The 15,069-nt window shown below is 51.8% G+C and overlaps 7 protein-coding genes across 7 annotated transcripts; 4 read left to right on the top strand and 3 right to left on the bottom strand.

The window, feature by feature from the left end:
* The first annotated feature begins 18 nt into the window (after positions 1–18).
* VPS53 (Vacuolar protein sorting-associated protein 53) lies at positions 19–3,045 on the top strand. The gene is made up of 2 exons (XM_062873578.1): positions 19–388; positions 474–3,045. The coding sequence occupies exons 1-2, from the start codon at positions 349–351 to the stop codon at positions 2,930–2,932; spliced, it is 2,499 nt and encodes an 832-aa protein (XP_062736632.1). The 5' UTR covers positions 19–348; the 3' UTR covers positions 2,933–3,045.
* An 87-nt stretch (positions 3,046–3,132) lies between these two features.
* On the top strand, positions 3,133–5,389 carry NPR2 (Nitrogen permease regulator 2). Its single transcript, XM_062873577.1, has 3 exons — positions 3,133–3,406; positions 3,462–4,055; positions 4,111–5,389. The coding sequence occupies exons 1-3, from the start codon at positions 3,364–3,366 to the stop codon at positions 5,130–5,132; spliced, it is 1,659 nt and encodes a 552-aa protein (XP_062736631.1). The 5' UTR covers positions 3,133–3,363; the 3' UTR covers positions 5,133–5,389.
* MSY1 (tyrosyl-tRNA synthetase) lies at positions 5,258–7,688 on the bottom strand. Its single transcript, XM_062873576.1, is given in 3 exon segments — positions 5,258–6,689; positions 6,746–7,267; positions 7,272–7,688. Coding segments are annotated over 3 exon segments (2,031 nt in total). The 5' UTR covers positions 7,544–7,688; the 3' UTR covers positions 5,258–5,452.
* A 147-nt stretch (positions 7,689–7,835) lies between these two features.
* Positions 7,836–7,952, bottom strand: QC761_103310 (uncharacterized protein; the record flags this gene model as incomplete). Its single annotated transcript, XM_062873575.1, has 1 exon — positions 7,836–7,952. One exon carries the CDS (start codon positions 7,950–7,952, stop codon positions 7,836–7,838), a length of 117 nt encoding a protein of 38 aa, XP_062736629.1.
* Positions 7,903–9,166, top strand: SDH4 (membrane anchor subunit of succinate dehydrogenase, Sdh4). Its single transcript, XM_062873574.1, has 3 exons — positions 7,903–8,267; positions 8,326–8,343; positions 8,439–9,166. The coding sequence occupies exons 1-3, from the start codon at positions 8,141–8,143 to the stop codon at positions 8,789–8,791; spliced, it is 498 nt and encodes a 165-aa protein (XP_062736628.1). The 5' UTR covers positions 7,903–8,140; the 3' UTR covers positions 8,792–9,166.
* Positions 9,167–11,096: 1,930 nt separating this feature from the next.
* On the top strand, positions 11,097–12,055 carry QC761_103295 (uncharacterized protein; the record flags this gene model as incomplete). The annotated part of the gene is made up of 2 exons (XM_062873573.1): positions 11,097–11,139; positions 11,715–12,055. 2 exons carry the CDS (start codon positions 11,097–11,099, stop codon positions 12,053–12,055), a joined length of 384 nt encoding a protein of 127 aa, XP_062736627.1.
* Positions 11,654–14,573, bottom strand: QC761_103290 (uncharacterized protein). Its single transcript, XM_062873572.1, has 5 exons — positions 14,516–14,573; positions 13,720–14,445; positions 12,575–13,651; positions 12,202–12,515; positions 11,654–12,146 (listed from the first exon to the last, which is right to left on the bottom strand). Exons 2-5 carry the CDS (start codon positions 13,851–13,853, stop codon positions 12,085–12,087), a joined length of 1,587 nt encoding a protein of 528 aa, XP_062736626.1. The 5' UTR covers positions 13,854–14,445; positions 14,516–14,573; the 3' UTR covers positions 11,654–12,084.
* Between the last annotated feature and the right edge of the window lie 496 nt (positions 14,574–15,069).

Genomic DNA, 15,069 nt, shown 5'->3' with positions numbered 1-15,069 from the left:
TGTTACATGCCACCTAACGACATAGACGGGTTCCATCACTGTTTGATTTATCTACAGGAAAGTATAACCACTGGTACCATCTCCAGATCTGTCATTTGCGGAGAAGGCTCCTGTTTGAGTCTGGAAATACCACTTAGATATGACTCGATTAGGTTAGTCACTATAATGCGACCGCTTTTCGGGCGGCCGTTACTTGGCATGGCCTGTGTCCACTTTACCCAAGCTCTCGGCGACGTTCCCTAATAACGAATGCTTCTTCATGGCTGACACGGCAGCAAGTTTCTGGCTCTCAAAACGTCTCCTCTTCCAGCAAGGCATCTTTACAGCCGGTACGGCCTGGATGCCACCATGAATATAACCGTTGCGGATTCTCTGTCTCTAGACTCAGGTAATTGCCCATTCTATTCGCCACTAGCTTGAGCATGCAGGGAACACATGGTCACTGACGTTGGACTGGGCTGGCAACTCATTAGTGGACTACGACCCGATCGGACATCTCAACCTCCTATTCTCCCACCCGTCCACTGTATCCTCGGTCTCGAGCGTATCCGCGACGATTCAGAAACACAAAGATGAACTCTCCAAGTCCATTACGTCGCTGGAAACGGCGCAAGCCTACGGCCCCGACTCCTCGCTAGAAAGAATGCAGTCGGCTCAGGCCGAACTGGCCTCTCTATTCCAGCGCATTGAAAGTGTGCGAAGCCGAGCTCTACAGACCGAACGCGACATCACCACCATGACGGCCGACATTAAGCGTTTGGATGGCACCAAGCGCAACCTAACCCTCAGCATGACTGCCCTCAAGCGGCTCCAGATGTTGACCACCGCCTACGAACAACTTCGAGGATTGGCTCGGACCCGCCAGTACCGTGAGTGTGCTGGCCTTTTGCAAGCTGTTTTGCAGCTCATGCGCCACTTCAATAGCTACCGGAGCATTGAACAAATCGCCGTGCTAAGCCGAAACGTCAGCGAGCTGCAGCGGGAGCTCTTGGAGCAAGTCTGCGAGGATTTCGAGATAGCATTCGCCAAGGGAGAGGTCGGTGCCCGTCGCGCGGTTCTGGTAGAGGCCTGTCTCGTTATGGATGCGTTGGGCGATCATGCGAAGTCTCGACTAGTGACTTGGTATGTCAATACAGAGCTGCGCGAGTACCGTCAGGTGTTTAGAGGCAACGATGAAGCCGGGAGCTTGGACAACATTGGGCGACGCTATGCATGGTTCAAACGCACCCTAAAGACGCACGAGGAAGAGCACGCTGTGATCTTCCCGCCCCATTGGCGCGTCAATGAGACGCTAGCCATGTCCTTTTGCGACGGGACCAGGGAGGACTTCAAAGGCATTTTGGAGAAGAGCATGCGGAGACCCGACGGTCCCAAACTCGACGTGAACCTGCTACTTAGCTGCCTGCAGGAAACCATGGACTTCGAGCAAGGCCTTGAAAGGCGCTTTGCGAACGAGCCAAGGGCTAGCATTGATACGCTCAGTTCCGCAGACGACAGGGCACAGAATTTCAACGGGTCAATATCTGCGGCATTCGAGCCCTACCTGAGTTTGTGGGTCGAGTCGCAGGACAGAGCATTGGCAAGCATGATACCAAAGTACAAACAACAGCCCCTCATTCCGGCTGACGAGGAGTTTTCGCCTCAGGCGGTGATACCATCAGCCATTGAATTATTCCACTTTTACAAGGTCACCCTATCCCAGTGCGCCAAGCTATCAACTGGTGAGCGGCTGCTCGACCTGACGAAGACGTTAGCAAAGTACTTGGACGAATATGCTCAGCAAGTTCTTCTTGGCTTCCTCCAACGTGGTGGAACTCAAGGGCCACCTATCGAGGACATCATACTTGTACTTAACACCGCGGACTTCTGGCATACCAACACTGATCAGCTGGAGGAATTTATCAAGAAGCGCATTGACCCGGATATGACATCTCGAGTGGACCTCTCTGACCAGTCAGATGCCTTCATGGGGGCTGCTGGCGCTTCCGTCATGGCTTTGGTCGCCAAGGTTGAGTTAGAATGCGAGTCCGCTTGGCGCGAGATGAGGAACACCAACTGGTCACGCATGGAAAGTGTCTCGGATCACAGTTCCTATGTGAGCGAGCTCCTGAAACATGTCAACAGCAAGGCCGAGGAGATATTGCCGCTTGTTGTGAAGCAACAATATGCTCGCACGTTCTGTGACAATCTCGTCGACCATCTTGCCAACGCCTACATCATCAATGTGGTCCAGTGTAAGCCTGTTTGCGAAACTGGCGCCGAGCAGATGCTTTTGGACAAGTATGTCCTGACAAAGTCGTTGGAGAATCTCATGTCCTTCCACACGGCATCCCCCTCGACTCAACCGCCCGCTTCATTCGTAAAGCATGTCAACACATCCATGACCCGCATGGATCCGTTACTTAAAACCCTGCAAGTTCGCCCTTCACCACCAGAGGGTCTCGTTCAGGCCTATCTTATACACATCGCTGACCGGTCCGATACCAACTTCCGCAAGATTCTGGAGCTCAAGGGTGTGCGGAGAGCAGACCAGGCACATCTCCTTGAGCTGTTCGCCATCCATCGGGAAGGTCCTGCAGCGGCGGGAGGCAAGCTTGTCCAGAGCTCTTCTCTTTTAACACCACTTCTCAACTCTACCTCTGGTGGACTGGGAAGTACTACCGCAGCAGGTGGCAGTGGTCTTGCCGCGGGGTTGGCCGCAGGTGGTCTGCAAACTCGTTTCGATGCCGCTTCTCTGGGTGAAAGGCTGTTGACTGCAGCCAGAGATAGTGCAGAAAGAGCTGGTGTGGGGGCGGCAACAGGTGAAGGTGTCACTATGAATGAAAATTTGAGGAATATCGGAAACTTCTTCAGAAGGGATATTGGCGGTTTAGGGGCACGGTTTGGGAGAAGAGATATCACTCCTACAAATAACAGCAGGCCTGACGTATAGGGGTGAGGATAGGAAAAGTGGTTATCAAAATAACTGGGTAGTAAAAGCGATATTGATAGAGTTGTGTGCTTGAATGGCTATATATCATGGAATGCAAAGCGTGGTAACCAACGACAATGATTGTGACCTGCTTCGAGTGAATGAATCCAGGGAGCATGTAAGGGTTAGGGTTCCTACCGGACACAACTTATCAAATGCGGTGTCTTTCATCCCCTCAACCCTATCCCCCTTTCATCGGTTGACTTGAACTTCAGAGTTCTTTCACCCAGTCTACGGCACGTAAGGAATTGGTCTCATATTTCACCACTTAGACTCATCAAAATCATATCTTTTTGAGTTTTGCGCAGTCACGAGCAGCCGACACTCAACTTCTTCAAACCATAACTCGGGTGGGAATTGCGGGGCTTCCAGACGACACCCATTGAAACACCATGATTCAGGGTATTTTCTATGCCCGCTTCCTTCCCCAAGAAGGTATTTCTCGATATCCTCCAGCTTAGAAAAAACAGAGATTGACAAATTCAAATAGGCACAAAGATTGTGGCTCAGTCACCGCCCGGCTGCATTGTTCCAGTCACAACCCCAGGTCCAAATACGGCTCCTGTTCCCTCGCAAACAATCAGCAACCTCAATGCTAGCATCACATCTTCCTCAACGAGGCCTGGCACCTCAACAACCACACCCGCCATAAGATCTCCATTATTTGACTTTGCGGTCCTGTCTGAGTACATCATTCCTAGGGAGCCGTTCCGCAACAGGTACATCACCGTGACCGACCCAGACAACAAATACCTTGTCCTTGGTTTCCCTGTTTCTATCCCAGACCCCCGGTATCACCGCAATGAGTTCATCTTCAATTTTGGTCTCGTGGTCGATCGCAGTGTCGATCAGGTTCCTTATGAGAGGGTTGTTCGACGGCTGGCGATTACCTTTGCGGAAATGGAAAAGCAGAGCGGGTATCTCAGCCAAGACCAGACTAAGGCCCAGCCAGAGTGCGCGTGGGGAGAAGGGAGGGACAAGAATGTGGATGGGGGCTTCTTTTTGACGAGGAGGCCGATTGAGAGTTTGTTGGAGATCATCAAGGAGGATTTGAATAATTATGGAGAGTGCATGATCCCCGTTGGTATGTCCGCCTAATCACCCCCTTCTGATGACCTTCCAACTAACACAACGACAAGACGACGCCAACACCGTCAACATGAAGCTCTTCCCTTACCACCCCAACCCACCAGAAGTCAAAAGCTGGCACGTCCCAGTAGCAAAAATGAAACTCGCCGACATCGTTGACGCAACCTGGGACCTGACCCTCCAAAAGGTAATCGCCCAAATCGACGGCGTCTCCGACGTCCGCCGAATCGCCTTCCAAGCAGACGTCTCCCTAGAACTAACCCAGCTCGCCCTCCGCCACCTCCTCTACTACGATACCATCCTCCTCCTCGACATTTTCTTCTTCTCCGCCTGCTACGCCCCCCGCCCCGGAATCCACGATTTCATCGCCAACGTCGACGGCGTGGTAGATGAATGCGCCAATTACGTCTGCGTGGGCGCACTGAGAATTAATTCCAACGACAATGACAAGTATTCCAACCCCAGGTCGTCGTCAACCACCACCCTCAACAACAACTCCTCCGCCCTGAACTCCTTCTCCACCACCCCTCAATCCTCCTCCCACCACCTCTCCACCTCCCCCAGCAATTTGTCTCCGGAAACTCACTTTCACCACCCCACCTTCCCCTTCCACAACCCATACTCCTCCTCCTCCCTCCTCTCCATCGAACGAGACCACCGCCTACCAAATTATCTGCTCATCAAACTAATGACCACCTTTGTCTCCTCAAGAACAGTAATGGAGTGGCTAAAAATGCACATGGACGCCGGGATAGACGTCCTCAGATACGTCGACGTCCGGAGGTTGGTGCAGTTTGGTGTGATAAAAGGTTGTTTGTACCGTGTTCACAAGTATGTGGTGTCGAAGCAGTATCTAGCCTCGTTAGCGACGGGTCAAAGTAGGAGATTGACTGAACGGGAGGCCGCGGCTAGAGGAGGCGGGAGAAGGGATCCGCTGCAAAAGTACACGGATGGGTGTCATTCTTTTGATGAGATCATCACCGAGATGGACATGACGGACGCGGAGGTGATGGAGCAGCTGAAGGGGTTCAGGGGGGCGCCGGCGGGGGATTTGGCGGTGCTCTATCGCTGATGATGCGGGCAAAGGGATGATGTAGGCTTTTGGAAAAAATGCTCAGAAATCTCTGGGGGAAAATATTGAGACGGTCTAGCAGCGAGGAGGCCTACCTATTTGGAGTAGCAATCTTTCTTTTTTCTTGGTCCGCAAACGTATTTGGATTGGAGCTTTTTTATCTACCTACGTTTCTACCTCCAACTCTTCATCCCAGTTCATGTGCACACATACGAAAATGTACAACAGAGTATAATGCATCTGATATAATACAAGCCTATATCGTACAACTCAGATAAAAACCCAGATCCACGATGGTTATCCGCCTCTACAACTCATCATCATTCCCCCCTCTCTTCCCTCGGCGAATCATCCCCTACCTCCTTTTGGTGCATCTCATCCATCAGCTCCTGAGTCGCCCTCCTAATAGCATAAGAGTCCTGATCCGGAAACTTCATAAACCCAGGCGGCGGCGCCTCCTCCTCGACATGGTTCTTCAAGTTGGCCTTGACCTCGTCCGGCGTCAGCATCCCCGACTTTAGCATCTTCAACTGCTGGCGAAGCATGCGCAGCGCACCGGTCCCCGGCTCGCCAGGGTACGTCTGACCAGACTCCTTCCACTCCTCGTCGCTGACCATTTCAATGACGCGAATCTGGGCCTTGCCCTTGCGGAGGATGAGCATCTTGCCGTCGATGAGGTAGTTTCTCGTCTCCTGGGGGAACCAGAGCTTGATGGGTGTGAAGCTGAGTTGGGAGTAGTCCATCACCTTGTTGTCCTCGGTGCGCTTGTGGCCAGGCATGGCGCCAATGTAGGCACCTTGCTGGGTGGCGAGGCGGTGGCCTTCTGAGGCGCTCTTTGCGAGGCCTGCGGCGTAGAGGATGCGGCCGATGGATTTGCCCATGATGAGAGATTCGGGCAGTTGCATGTCCATCTTGGGGGCGTCTAGAATGGAGGGTGGCGTGTCCTCGGTTGCTGCCTTGGGCATCCTGAGCGTGATGCCGGGGATGTCGATTTGCTTTCCGTACCTGGCCTGGTGGTTCAGGGCGGTCCTATGCGCCGCGTTCATGCCGTGCACCAAGCCGACTACCTCAAAGGCCAGCAGATGTTGAGCAACTCGTCGGGCGGGGTTCTCGCTGTGGATTTTCATGGCCTCGTTGATGTTCTCCATAGGCAGGAAGGTGAAGAGCTTGAGAAGCTTCTCGACCTCTTGATCGGATCGCCGCACAAAGTAACCGTAAAGGTCGAACTCGGAAGTCTGGAACTTGTCAAGCCAAACGGCATTGCCGGCGCTCTTTCCAAACTTGACACCGGCTGAGTCTGTTAATAGGGGGACGGTGAAGCCGACCGGATCGTTGAAGGGACCACCTTCAATTTTTTTCGCCGGATCTGGCTCGTTATCACGGACGACTTTCACCGTCTCGACGCCGGTCACGATGTTTCCGTACTGGTCGGAGCCACCGATCTGCATCTGGATTCCATTTGCCTGATACATATGCCACCAATCCCAACCTTGCATGAGCGGGTAGGTGAATTCTGAGAAGGACATGCCATCGCCTTTCGACATTTTGTTTTTGACCCTGGGAGAGAAGGTCAGCAATGCGCTTGCCGATGAATGCCTGAAATCAACACTTACGTATCGCGGGACAGCAAGGGACCCATTCTCATACTATCCCCTAACCTCTTGAGAACCTCGATCAGAGGAAGCGAGTTCCACCATGTAGAGTTGTTCACAACAGCCCGTTTCCATGCCCAATCCTTCTCGAAGCCCCGCCTCCTTGCCTGTTCTTCCACATTCATCCAGAGGGCCTTGAGTTGGTAGTGTATCTTGACCAAATTCATGGTGAGGTCGGTCCTTTTGAGAGGCGTGCGGCTGACCAACCGGTCAGTAGGGTCGCCAATCTTGGCCGTCGCGCCACCGATCAGAGTGTAACCAGCGTAACCGTGCATATACATCCAGAAAATCGGCATGAGCGGGAGCAAATGGCCAATGTGTAGAGAGGGCGCCGTTGGGTCAATGCCAGTATAGGCGCCAATCCGTTTGTGAAGCATCAGTTTGCGAATAGTTTCATGAGATCTTTCTCCCGAGTTGAAGTCAGCCAATCTGCTCCGGAAAACAGTGCACTTCAAGTTTACCTCAGCGCCAGACTTTGTAGACCTACCCAGCTGTGTCTTTCACATAGCCTCTCTCAACAAACATATCCCATGTGTGTTGAATCTCCCCCTTCTTGATCTTTTCAGCCCGCTCTTCCCAATCAGCCTGTGCCTGGTCAATCTTCGCCTGGTACTTGGGGCCGTGCCATGTCTTTTTGCCGCGTTGTTGAGCGTATGTTGATATTGGCCCTCCACCAGCCATGGACTTCATCGTTAACAGGCATCTCCGGCAGACGGAGCCTCTGCTCATGCTCATGAGCGCTCCTTTTCCGAACGCCATTGCGGCGGCTGAATGTGGTGAAGTGGCCTTACCGCCAACGAAGTCTTACGAAGATCTGATCTGGAACCTTGACCTGCTGAACATGGGTGAGAGCTCGTGTAATATGTCGATATGTTGAGTGAAACGTCTAGATTCAAGACCCGCCAGACGTCTCGATGGACGCTGTCGCGGGCTCCAAGCCCGAAATTTTTGGGCCAAAAGCTCGGGCCACCTCCTACCTAGAACAGGGGTCCCTGCACTGGGCCCGCTCTGGGCTTGTGACAGTGACGTCTGGAGGGGTGCTGCTCGGGGTCTAGAAAATCCGGTCCGACCCGAAGCTTGGCTTGAAGCGGAACCCATGTGGGGTTCTTCGGCTGACATCAACGACAAGACGATTGGCAGAGAGAGGTCCCGATTGCCGAGGGATCATTCAGTTGGCATTGGACATTCGGCAACCATTTTCGCAGGCCTGTGTCTCCGTCGTTCCGAGTTCGTTGTCGCCGTCGTCGTCGTCGTCGTCTTCAAAGCCCGCCCAAGCCGTCCCAGTCCCGGCGTCGTCTACCCAGCCAGTCAGTTTTTCAGTCGAATCAATTGGTTGCCGTCCACCTTTCAGTCATCATGGCCTCCATCGCCCGCTCTTCCCTGCTACGCCAGGTTGCGACAAAGCCTGCTCTCCAGAACAGCATCATCGCGCGTGCTGCTTTCCACACTACCGCCAAGAGGGACCTCCTCCCCCCTCTTCCCCGTGCGTTTTCCTACCCACGTTTTGGTTCGGGGCTTTATTTACTAACATTTTGTTGCAGAGCGTGTTGTTGGCACAGGTACGAGCGCATCTTCTTAAGCCGAGATGGAGCCGGAATCGACGAATATACGGCACTATATATGTCTTTGTGAGGAAACCAACTAACCCCTACAGTCAACGATGCTGCCCCCGTACCGCCCCCTTCTCCCTCGCACGGCTCCTACCACTGGACCTTTGACCGTCTCGTCGCTGCGTCCCTGATCCCCCTTACCGTCGCTCCTTTCGCGGCCGGCTCTCTCAACCCCACCATGGATGCCGTCCTGTGCGCCACCCTCCTCATCCACTCTCACACCGGCTTCCAGAACATCATCGTCGATTACGTTCCCCAATACAGAACACCCCGGGCCCGCAAGGCTGCCATCTGGGGCCTCAACGCCGCCACCGTCGTTGTCGGCCTTGCCCTCTACGAGTACGAGACCAGCGATGTCGGCATCACCGAGACCATCAAGAGACTGTGGAAGGCTTAAGCAGGAGAAGGAGTAGAGATTGTGCGTTTGGGACCCGAGGCTTTGAGGAAAGAAGAGCGGGGGCTCGTTTTGTTTTATTTGTTCCCTGTGTAGTAACCCCCTACGACTACGGCAACAACCAATATCCCAGTTTTTGGTTCTGCGAAACCACGTTTTCCATTTGTTGTCCTCCTTGGTAACGGGCGGTGTTAGTGTTGGCTTGTGATAGAAAAGGGGGGTAAAAAGGGGGCATGGGCCTTTTTGGTGTCTTGCAAAATAGTTCGACGCTTACTCCAAGGTTGTAAAGCTAAAAACGTGTATAGGATGGCCAATTTTGATAGAACGAAATATTGAATTGTTTGAAAGGCTCAACAGCTTTTGATACCGGAGAATGGCATGTTGAACTTTTACCCAGTCACCTTCTCCGCAAAGTAATTGGCATAGCACAAGTAAGTCAACACGCATCATATTGTGAACTATGCCTCAAAAGAAGAATTGATAGGCCTATCAAATATCCTCAAAGGCATATGAACTATCTTTAAAGGCCTAAAAGTTTCCTTCCAAGCCCCTTTTTCTTTTTAAAAGGGTGTAAGTCCACAATAATGATACGTTTTACTTGCTTGCAATGCCTGTAATTTCGGGAGGAGCGTGTCAGTTTATAGTTTATTCAGGAAGCAGCTACTTGGCCTGTCTGCCAAAGTTTATCGCTGGCAAAGCCCGATCCGTAATAAACCCATCTTACCGTACCTACCGACAAACTCTCAACCTTTTTATTTCATCAATTTCTTCTCAACATCAATTTCTTCTCGATCAGCCGTTCGCGGCGGCACTATCTCTCGCGCTCTTGGCCGTGACATCAACAGAGCTCGCGAGGAGGCACGCCGGATTATCACTTCGGGGAGGCGGGGCATCAATGTACCCAGGGAAGAAAAGAATGTTAGCGCTCTTCAGTGGATGTATACTCCGCCAGAGCCAAAAGATGAGAAGAAGAATTAGTGAGACGTATTAATTGGATTAGTACAGTCTATCCGGCCAATGAACATATAGTCATTCAAGGGGGTTGGTCCTCTCACTCTTCGTCTGAACTGTTTTCGTCTATCATGAGAGAAACCAACAATCTCTCATTCGACCAAAACCCCCAGCAAGACATTGATCAACTCGTCTGGGGCCTATTGACGAGGCCTAATCATTATCTTTTAAGGCGCTTCGACTATCTTTGAACACATTATAATATATATTGAATGCATTTTCACCATGTCCACATGCTTTCCAACCACTTTTTAACACATGGATACTATCATTGAACGCCTTTTCGCCATGGTTACAGCCCTTCAACTCACTGGATTTGGTGTTCAATAATTGTTCCTAGGCGTGTCAAACTATCCATCGAGACGTATTGCCTATTTTGGCATGCTTTTCTATCTTCAACTAGGATTTTTGTGTCACGTTGAAGTCTCCATCATTTTTTTGCCCATGATGCAACGCTGATAATGTGATGATGGTGGTTAGATTTACATATGCAGCTAAGCCCAGTTGAAGAACCAACGAGCTCTCTCATTCGACCAGCTTCCCGCCCGGATGTTCAAGCTTCCATCTGCAAGACAATTGTGGCGCACGCCGGAAGCTGACACTCCCGGGAAGCGATGCAAGTTGTATCCCAACGGCACGGTCTTTCCGCAGCCAACCGGGAACCAGCTTCAGCTTCTCCGTCGTGGGTTTACCCTTGTGTAACCCTACGGGTGCCGCATCGACCCATGTTCTCGGCAACTAGGTATCGTCATGGGATGAACCGTTTTTTGTGTGGGGGGCTTTGTTGGTGAACAAAACAGTTTGGGGTGTTATTACTGGTGTATTGGAAAGTTTGTGTCGGAAGTCGGTAATACGTGGCGCTGATACCACGTTTTGGCGATCTCCCGCCCCCTCTCTGATCAAGGGTCGCTCGGGGGTTGGGGGATTAATTAACTTTCTGGAATGGGTAAGGAGGATGCCGGCATCTTCTATGATCCGAAGGCAAGCAGGTGGATAGGTCACCAACAGGGCGTGGGCCTTTTTTCCTGTTACATGACCCAGAAGAGGGATCCATGGGACTCCTCGGTTGTTCTCGTTCTCGTGACACTCATTGAGGCTCCCTCCTCTCTTACTTTCGCCATCCTTCCTTGTTAAGTGTGTATTATGAAGTCTGTTGGCCACCCGGTCACCAAGGGTGAAGCAGCACCAAGTTCAACCCGCCGGGCGTTGTAGCCCCTTTTCATTTTAACAGGCTCTAGCAACCTCATCAGCCTCACTCGTCGGTTGCTCTTCACCTTTCAACCTGTTCAAACCACCAATGGCCATCTGCGGGAGCGGCCGCTTGGTTTTCCTCCCGGCCAGTATGCCACGCAGGTCCGAAGTCAGTGGAACCCCTTCAAGGCAGCAAAGGCTGGAATAGGAGCGGTTTGTTGGGACCCTGGAGTATGAGGATGGTTTGTTGGTGGCGTGGGGTTACGTTGTTGAACATGGTATGCTGAAGCTCTTTTTGTATAATATATGTGTTTCCTTGCTCCGGTGACTATTCATCTTCTTTTTGCTTATCATTTTCTCTGCTTCATTCTTCTGTGATCCCTTCATTTTTTGCTCTGCATGTTTCCTCTTTCTCTTGATCTTTGCCAAAGTTTCTACTCTCCGTCATGAGTCGAATTGTTCATGAAGAAACTCGACTCTCCTTACAGAGCTTTGTTTCCCGCCGTTGTCATGCCATGAAGGAATCTCCGTTCCCAAATCTGGGCACAATGTCGGACGTATCATCCACGATGAGGCGATATTTCAGCGTGACAAACATCTCACCAATTTTAAAAAGCGAGGGGAAGTAGCACCTCACATGATCGGTATTTCCTTATTCACCGAGACAGGTCTAAATGCTGTGGCTGATTGAGACAATTTGAAGACGCCGCTGATAAAAAGCTAGGAAACTCTAATTCACATCCCCAAACACAAGGAAAGTACCATGCAAAGCAGAAACCCAACCCCTTCAACAACAAAAACCAGTCGACAGTATCCAACTTGGCAGCTTTTCAACCCGCCCGAATGCCAAAAACGAAAAGAAACGAAAATGACTTGTCAACAAATGAGCGAAAGAAAAGTACCGAAAACTGCCAACCCAGACACCTCCGTTCGATCTCACGAGGGAGAGAGGAGCGCTTCATGCAAGCCATCCACAAAATGACCAAAGAACTCTGTCAGCTCTCCCCGTTGCACACAATCCGAAAACCACACCAAATCTCCAAAAAACGGGTATCTTATTCCTAGCCCACGACGCCAAAAATGCGAAAAGAAAATCATCCGACATAGGTGCCCAGCCGGACACCAAGCTGCTGGTCGAGCAAATAAACATAACGTTCTGGAGCAAACATATCAGTGGCAAGTCCACGCCATCTACACTCGGAAAGGCTTACCAGCAATCTTCCACCTTCCAGCGCAAATGTGCAGCATATTCTTCAAATCAATAACCTTCTGGAGCCAGTCCGCCGCCATTTGGAGCTCCGTTTCACCATGAGAAATGAGCAAAAGTGATGCATAGTACGCCGCAAAAGCCCAGAAAGGAGCCACCCTCCCCCGTGCCAATCGCTCTTGGAAACTCGGCAAGTTCGCCGCCTCATTATGGAGGTACGCGATAGCCTTCCTCATATTCTCAGCAGGGCTGGAAAAGCGCGGATCGGTCCCCGCCGATCCAGCAAGAAGGCCAGATTGGATGAGTTTCAGCATGGCTCTAAAAGTCAGTCAGGTTTGGCCAGATGACGCTCGGTAAAAGGAAACCCGAATACTTACATCAAGTTGGTGCTCATCGCCCCGCTCCGGTCGCCAGTACTCCACGGAGTCTGGAAGACGTCGAGAGTGTGCTGCCAGACAGCATCCGAGAGTTCCTCGTGGCGTTCCGACAACATCAGTGGGCTATCCAGCAGGCTAAGAGCGGTGTTCAGATTGAACGCAGATGTTGCCTCGGGGAAAACCATGCCGTCGATATGGGGAGAGTTGCCGTCACAATATGCTGCACCAACACTCTGGATTTGAAGCTGCGATGGCGTCGGCACAAATTGACCGAAAGTTTCGGGCTGGGGTATCTCGAATTCGAGCCCGAGGGTGGGAGCATGCAAGGGGAACTTGGACTCCTGATATGCAGCATGAAGATGGTTGTCGATATACACCATTGCCCACCACAGGATCGAATGGAGCTTGAGGATCTTTGGTATAGTTGCCATGTTGTTTGGGCCCCAGTACGACTTATCCTGCCAACCGAGAGCGCGGCTCATCTGGAAACATCGCCCAACAGACAGATATGCTTGCTGTGGTAGAGCCTGAGTGTACTCGTACATGGCGACTAGGAGTTCGGCTTGCAAAAAGGAGGTGGACATGGGGCGGCTACTTTGGCTCTGGACCAAACTCAAGAGTGTTTTGGCCGACTGATAAACAGTATCGCCCATCGGTGTCGGGCCCGGGCTCGAAATCGTTGGACGGGAGATCAGCGACATGCAAAGTATCAAAACACATGTTTCCGCTGATGGGCTGGTCCAGAAATCCTCCAGTAACCTCTCGAAATGTGAACGATCGATAATGCTGAACCAGCTGGCGTTGGGGCCCTCGAAAAAGGCCAAAACCGTCTGTTCAACACCCTGGCGACTATCGAGAATGTCGATAACACATTGGAGGGCGTACAAGTCGATATTATCTGCCGACCGAATGCTGGCAACCAAAGAAGGACGCAGACTCCCACCCCAGGCTAATGGTGATTGTCGATGAAGCTGGACCGGATTCCCAAGCGGCGAAGACACTCCTCCATACAGATACCCAGCCGTCACAGGATTTCCAGCAACAATGTCGTCCTCATGCTGGCAGACTTGATATGATCTGCCCGGTTCAGAAAGAGGCCCCTGTCAGCAACATTGATATTCGGGAAGTGGGGGCCGAAAACTTACTCGACACAACGACTGCACGACGGCAACGCTTTGTCACACTTTTTCTTCTTCCTCTTGCAGTTGAGACAGACTCTCGATGCTTTCTGGACATCCGGTTGAGGGGACGTCGCCACAGGTGACGATGCGTTCGACATATTTGGGGGTTGTGACGTATCAGTCAAGCGGCGCCGAAGTTATAATAGGGTACGGGATACCGACGGATATGACCTGTGTGGCCATTTTCGACAGACGGCCCCATCGCGAAGTTATTAATACAAAGCAGACAATTGAGGCAGCCTCGAAGAGATGGAAGCATCCGCGATGGATCCGGCAGTGGTGCATCATGGATGGAGGAATGGTTGCCAGCCCTGCACGACTGCCCTACAAGGCCCGGTTCGAAACGCAGCAAGTTACCCAGAGCCACAAACGGTTCTCAGGGCTTCCGGACGGCAACCCGTTGGCTTGGGACTGATGTGTTGCTATCATTGGCTTGTTGGTACTACCTTCCTGTCAGCCCACCAATGGGGAGGTGGCCTTGTCCCAACCCTTGCTCCTATAACGAGGCTCAGCCACTCGCCTACTCGGGAGCCGACTACCGCGACCCTCTGCCACATCAACCACATCTGCCAACAGGAAACATGGCTTTTTAAGCGCCATAAACGCGAGAGAATAACCTCCGATTGGCCGGAAAGCTGCTATCTGGATGAGAAATATCGAGAAGCAGATCTCGATATCGAACGTGGCACCCTTGACGACAACTCACCCACCACACCTTCAGTACACCAGCCTCCTTGACAGCGATGAGATGTTTGCTCACCGCGAGTGTATGGTGATGCCCGAAGCTTTCCGTGATATCCGTTAGGCTTTCTGAACAGTGAGATGGAGGGTGGAAGGGCATGTCATCATCATCACTCTCGAGCCAAGCCACTCGTGGATGTTCGCAACGTACTCCCAGGGAGCAGTGACATGGAATTCGTCGAGCTCTGCAGATCACATCGATCATACCGAGTGGTAGGGGCTTTGATGAGGATCAAGAGGCCCGATCTCCAACCTAGTGTCCGCATGGAGCTGCTTTCCACGCCAGGCCAACAGACCCATTCCACCAATGGTGAAGCCGGATTGGACCGCTCTCTAGGTCCGAAGTGTTTAGATGACTGTGTCCATGGTTGCATCATTGTTTTCAGACGCCATAGTTTTGCCAGAACACCGATACACTCAAGTGAGCCAGCCAACCCCCGACAGCATTGACATCAGCCATCATGAATTGCTCGCCTCACCATATCGTGTATATGAACGGAGCAACCCGGGAACCTTGCGCATCAGGCTGACACAGGGCAGAAAACTAGAATCCAGGTAAGCTTTTTTTTGTTT

The sequence above is a fragment of the Podospora bellae-mahoneyi genome (assembly GCF_035222275.1).
Source record: "Podospora bellae-mahoneyi strain CBS 112042 chromosome 1 map unlocalized CBS112042p_1, whole genome shotgun sequence".
Lineage (NCBI taxonomy): Eukaryota > Fungi > Ascomycota > Sordariomycetes > Sordariales > Podosporaceae > Podospora > Podospora bellae-mahoneyi.
This window is presented reverse-complemented; position numbering and strand designations above follow the sequence as displayed.

What these genes read in the sequence shown, in the direction of transcription:
- VPS53 (XM_062873578.1), top strand. Translation starts at nt 349, where the DNA reads ATGAATATAACCGTTGCGGATTCTCTGTCTCTAGACTCAG. An exon ending in TTCTCTGTCTCTAGACTCAG is followed by an intron (nt 389 to 473) that starts GTAATTGCCCAT and finishes GCAACTCATTAG; the next exon opens with TGGACTACGACCCGATCGGA.
- NPR2 (XM_062873577.1), top strand. Translation starts at nt 3,364, where the DNA reads ATGATTCAGGGTATTTTCTATGCCCGCTTCCTTCCCCAAGAAG. An exon ending in CCGCTTCCTTCCCCAAGAAG is followed by an intron (nt 3,407 to 3,461) that starts GTATTTCTCGAT and finishes AAATTCAAATAG; the next exon opens with GCACAAAGATTGTGGCTCAG. An exon ending in AGAGTGCATGATCCCCGTTG is followed by an intron (nt 4,056 to 4,110) that starts GTATGTCCGCCT and finishes CACAACGACAAG; the next exon opens with ACGACGCCAACACCGTCAAC.
- SDH4 (XM_062873574.1), top strand. Translation starts at nt 8,141, where the DNA reads ATGGCCTCCATCGCCCGCTCTTCCCTGCTACGCCAGGTTGCGACAAAG.
- QC761_103290 (XM_062873572.1), bottom strand. Translation starts at nt 13,853, where the DNA reads ATGTCGAACGCATCGTCACCTGTGGCGACGTCCCCTCAACCGGATGTC. An exon ending in TCGTGCAGTCGTTGTGTCGA is followed by an intron (nt 13,652 to 13,719) that starts GTAAGTTTTCGG and finishes TGAACCGGGCAG; the next exon opens with ATCATATCAAGTCTGCCAGC. An exon ending in GCGATGAGCACCAACTTGAT is followed by an intron (nt 12,516 to 12,574) that starts GTAAGTATTCGG and finishes ACTGACTTTTAG; the next exon opens with AGCCATGCTGAAACTCATCC.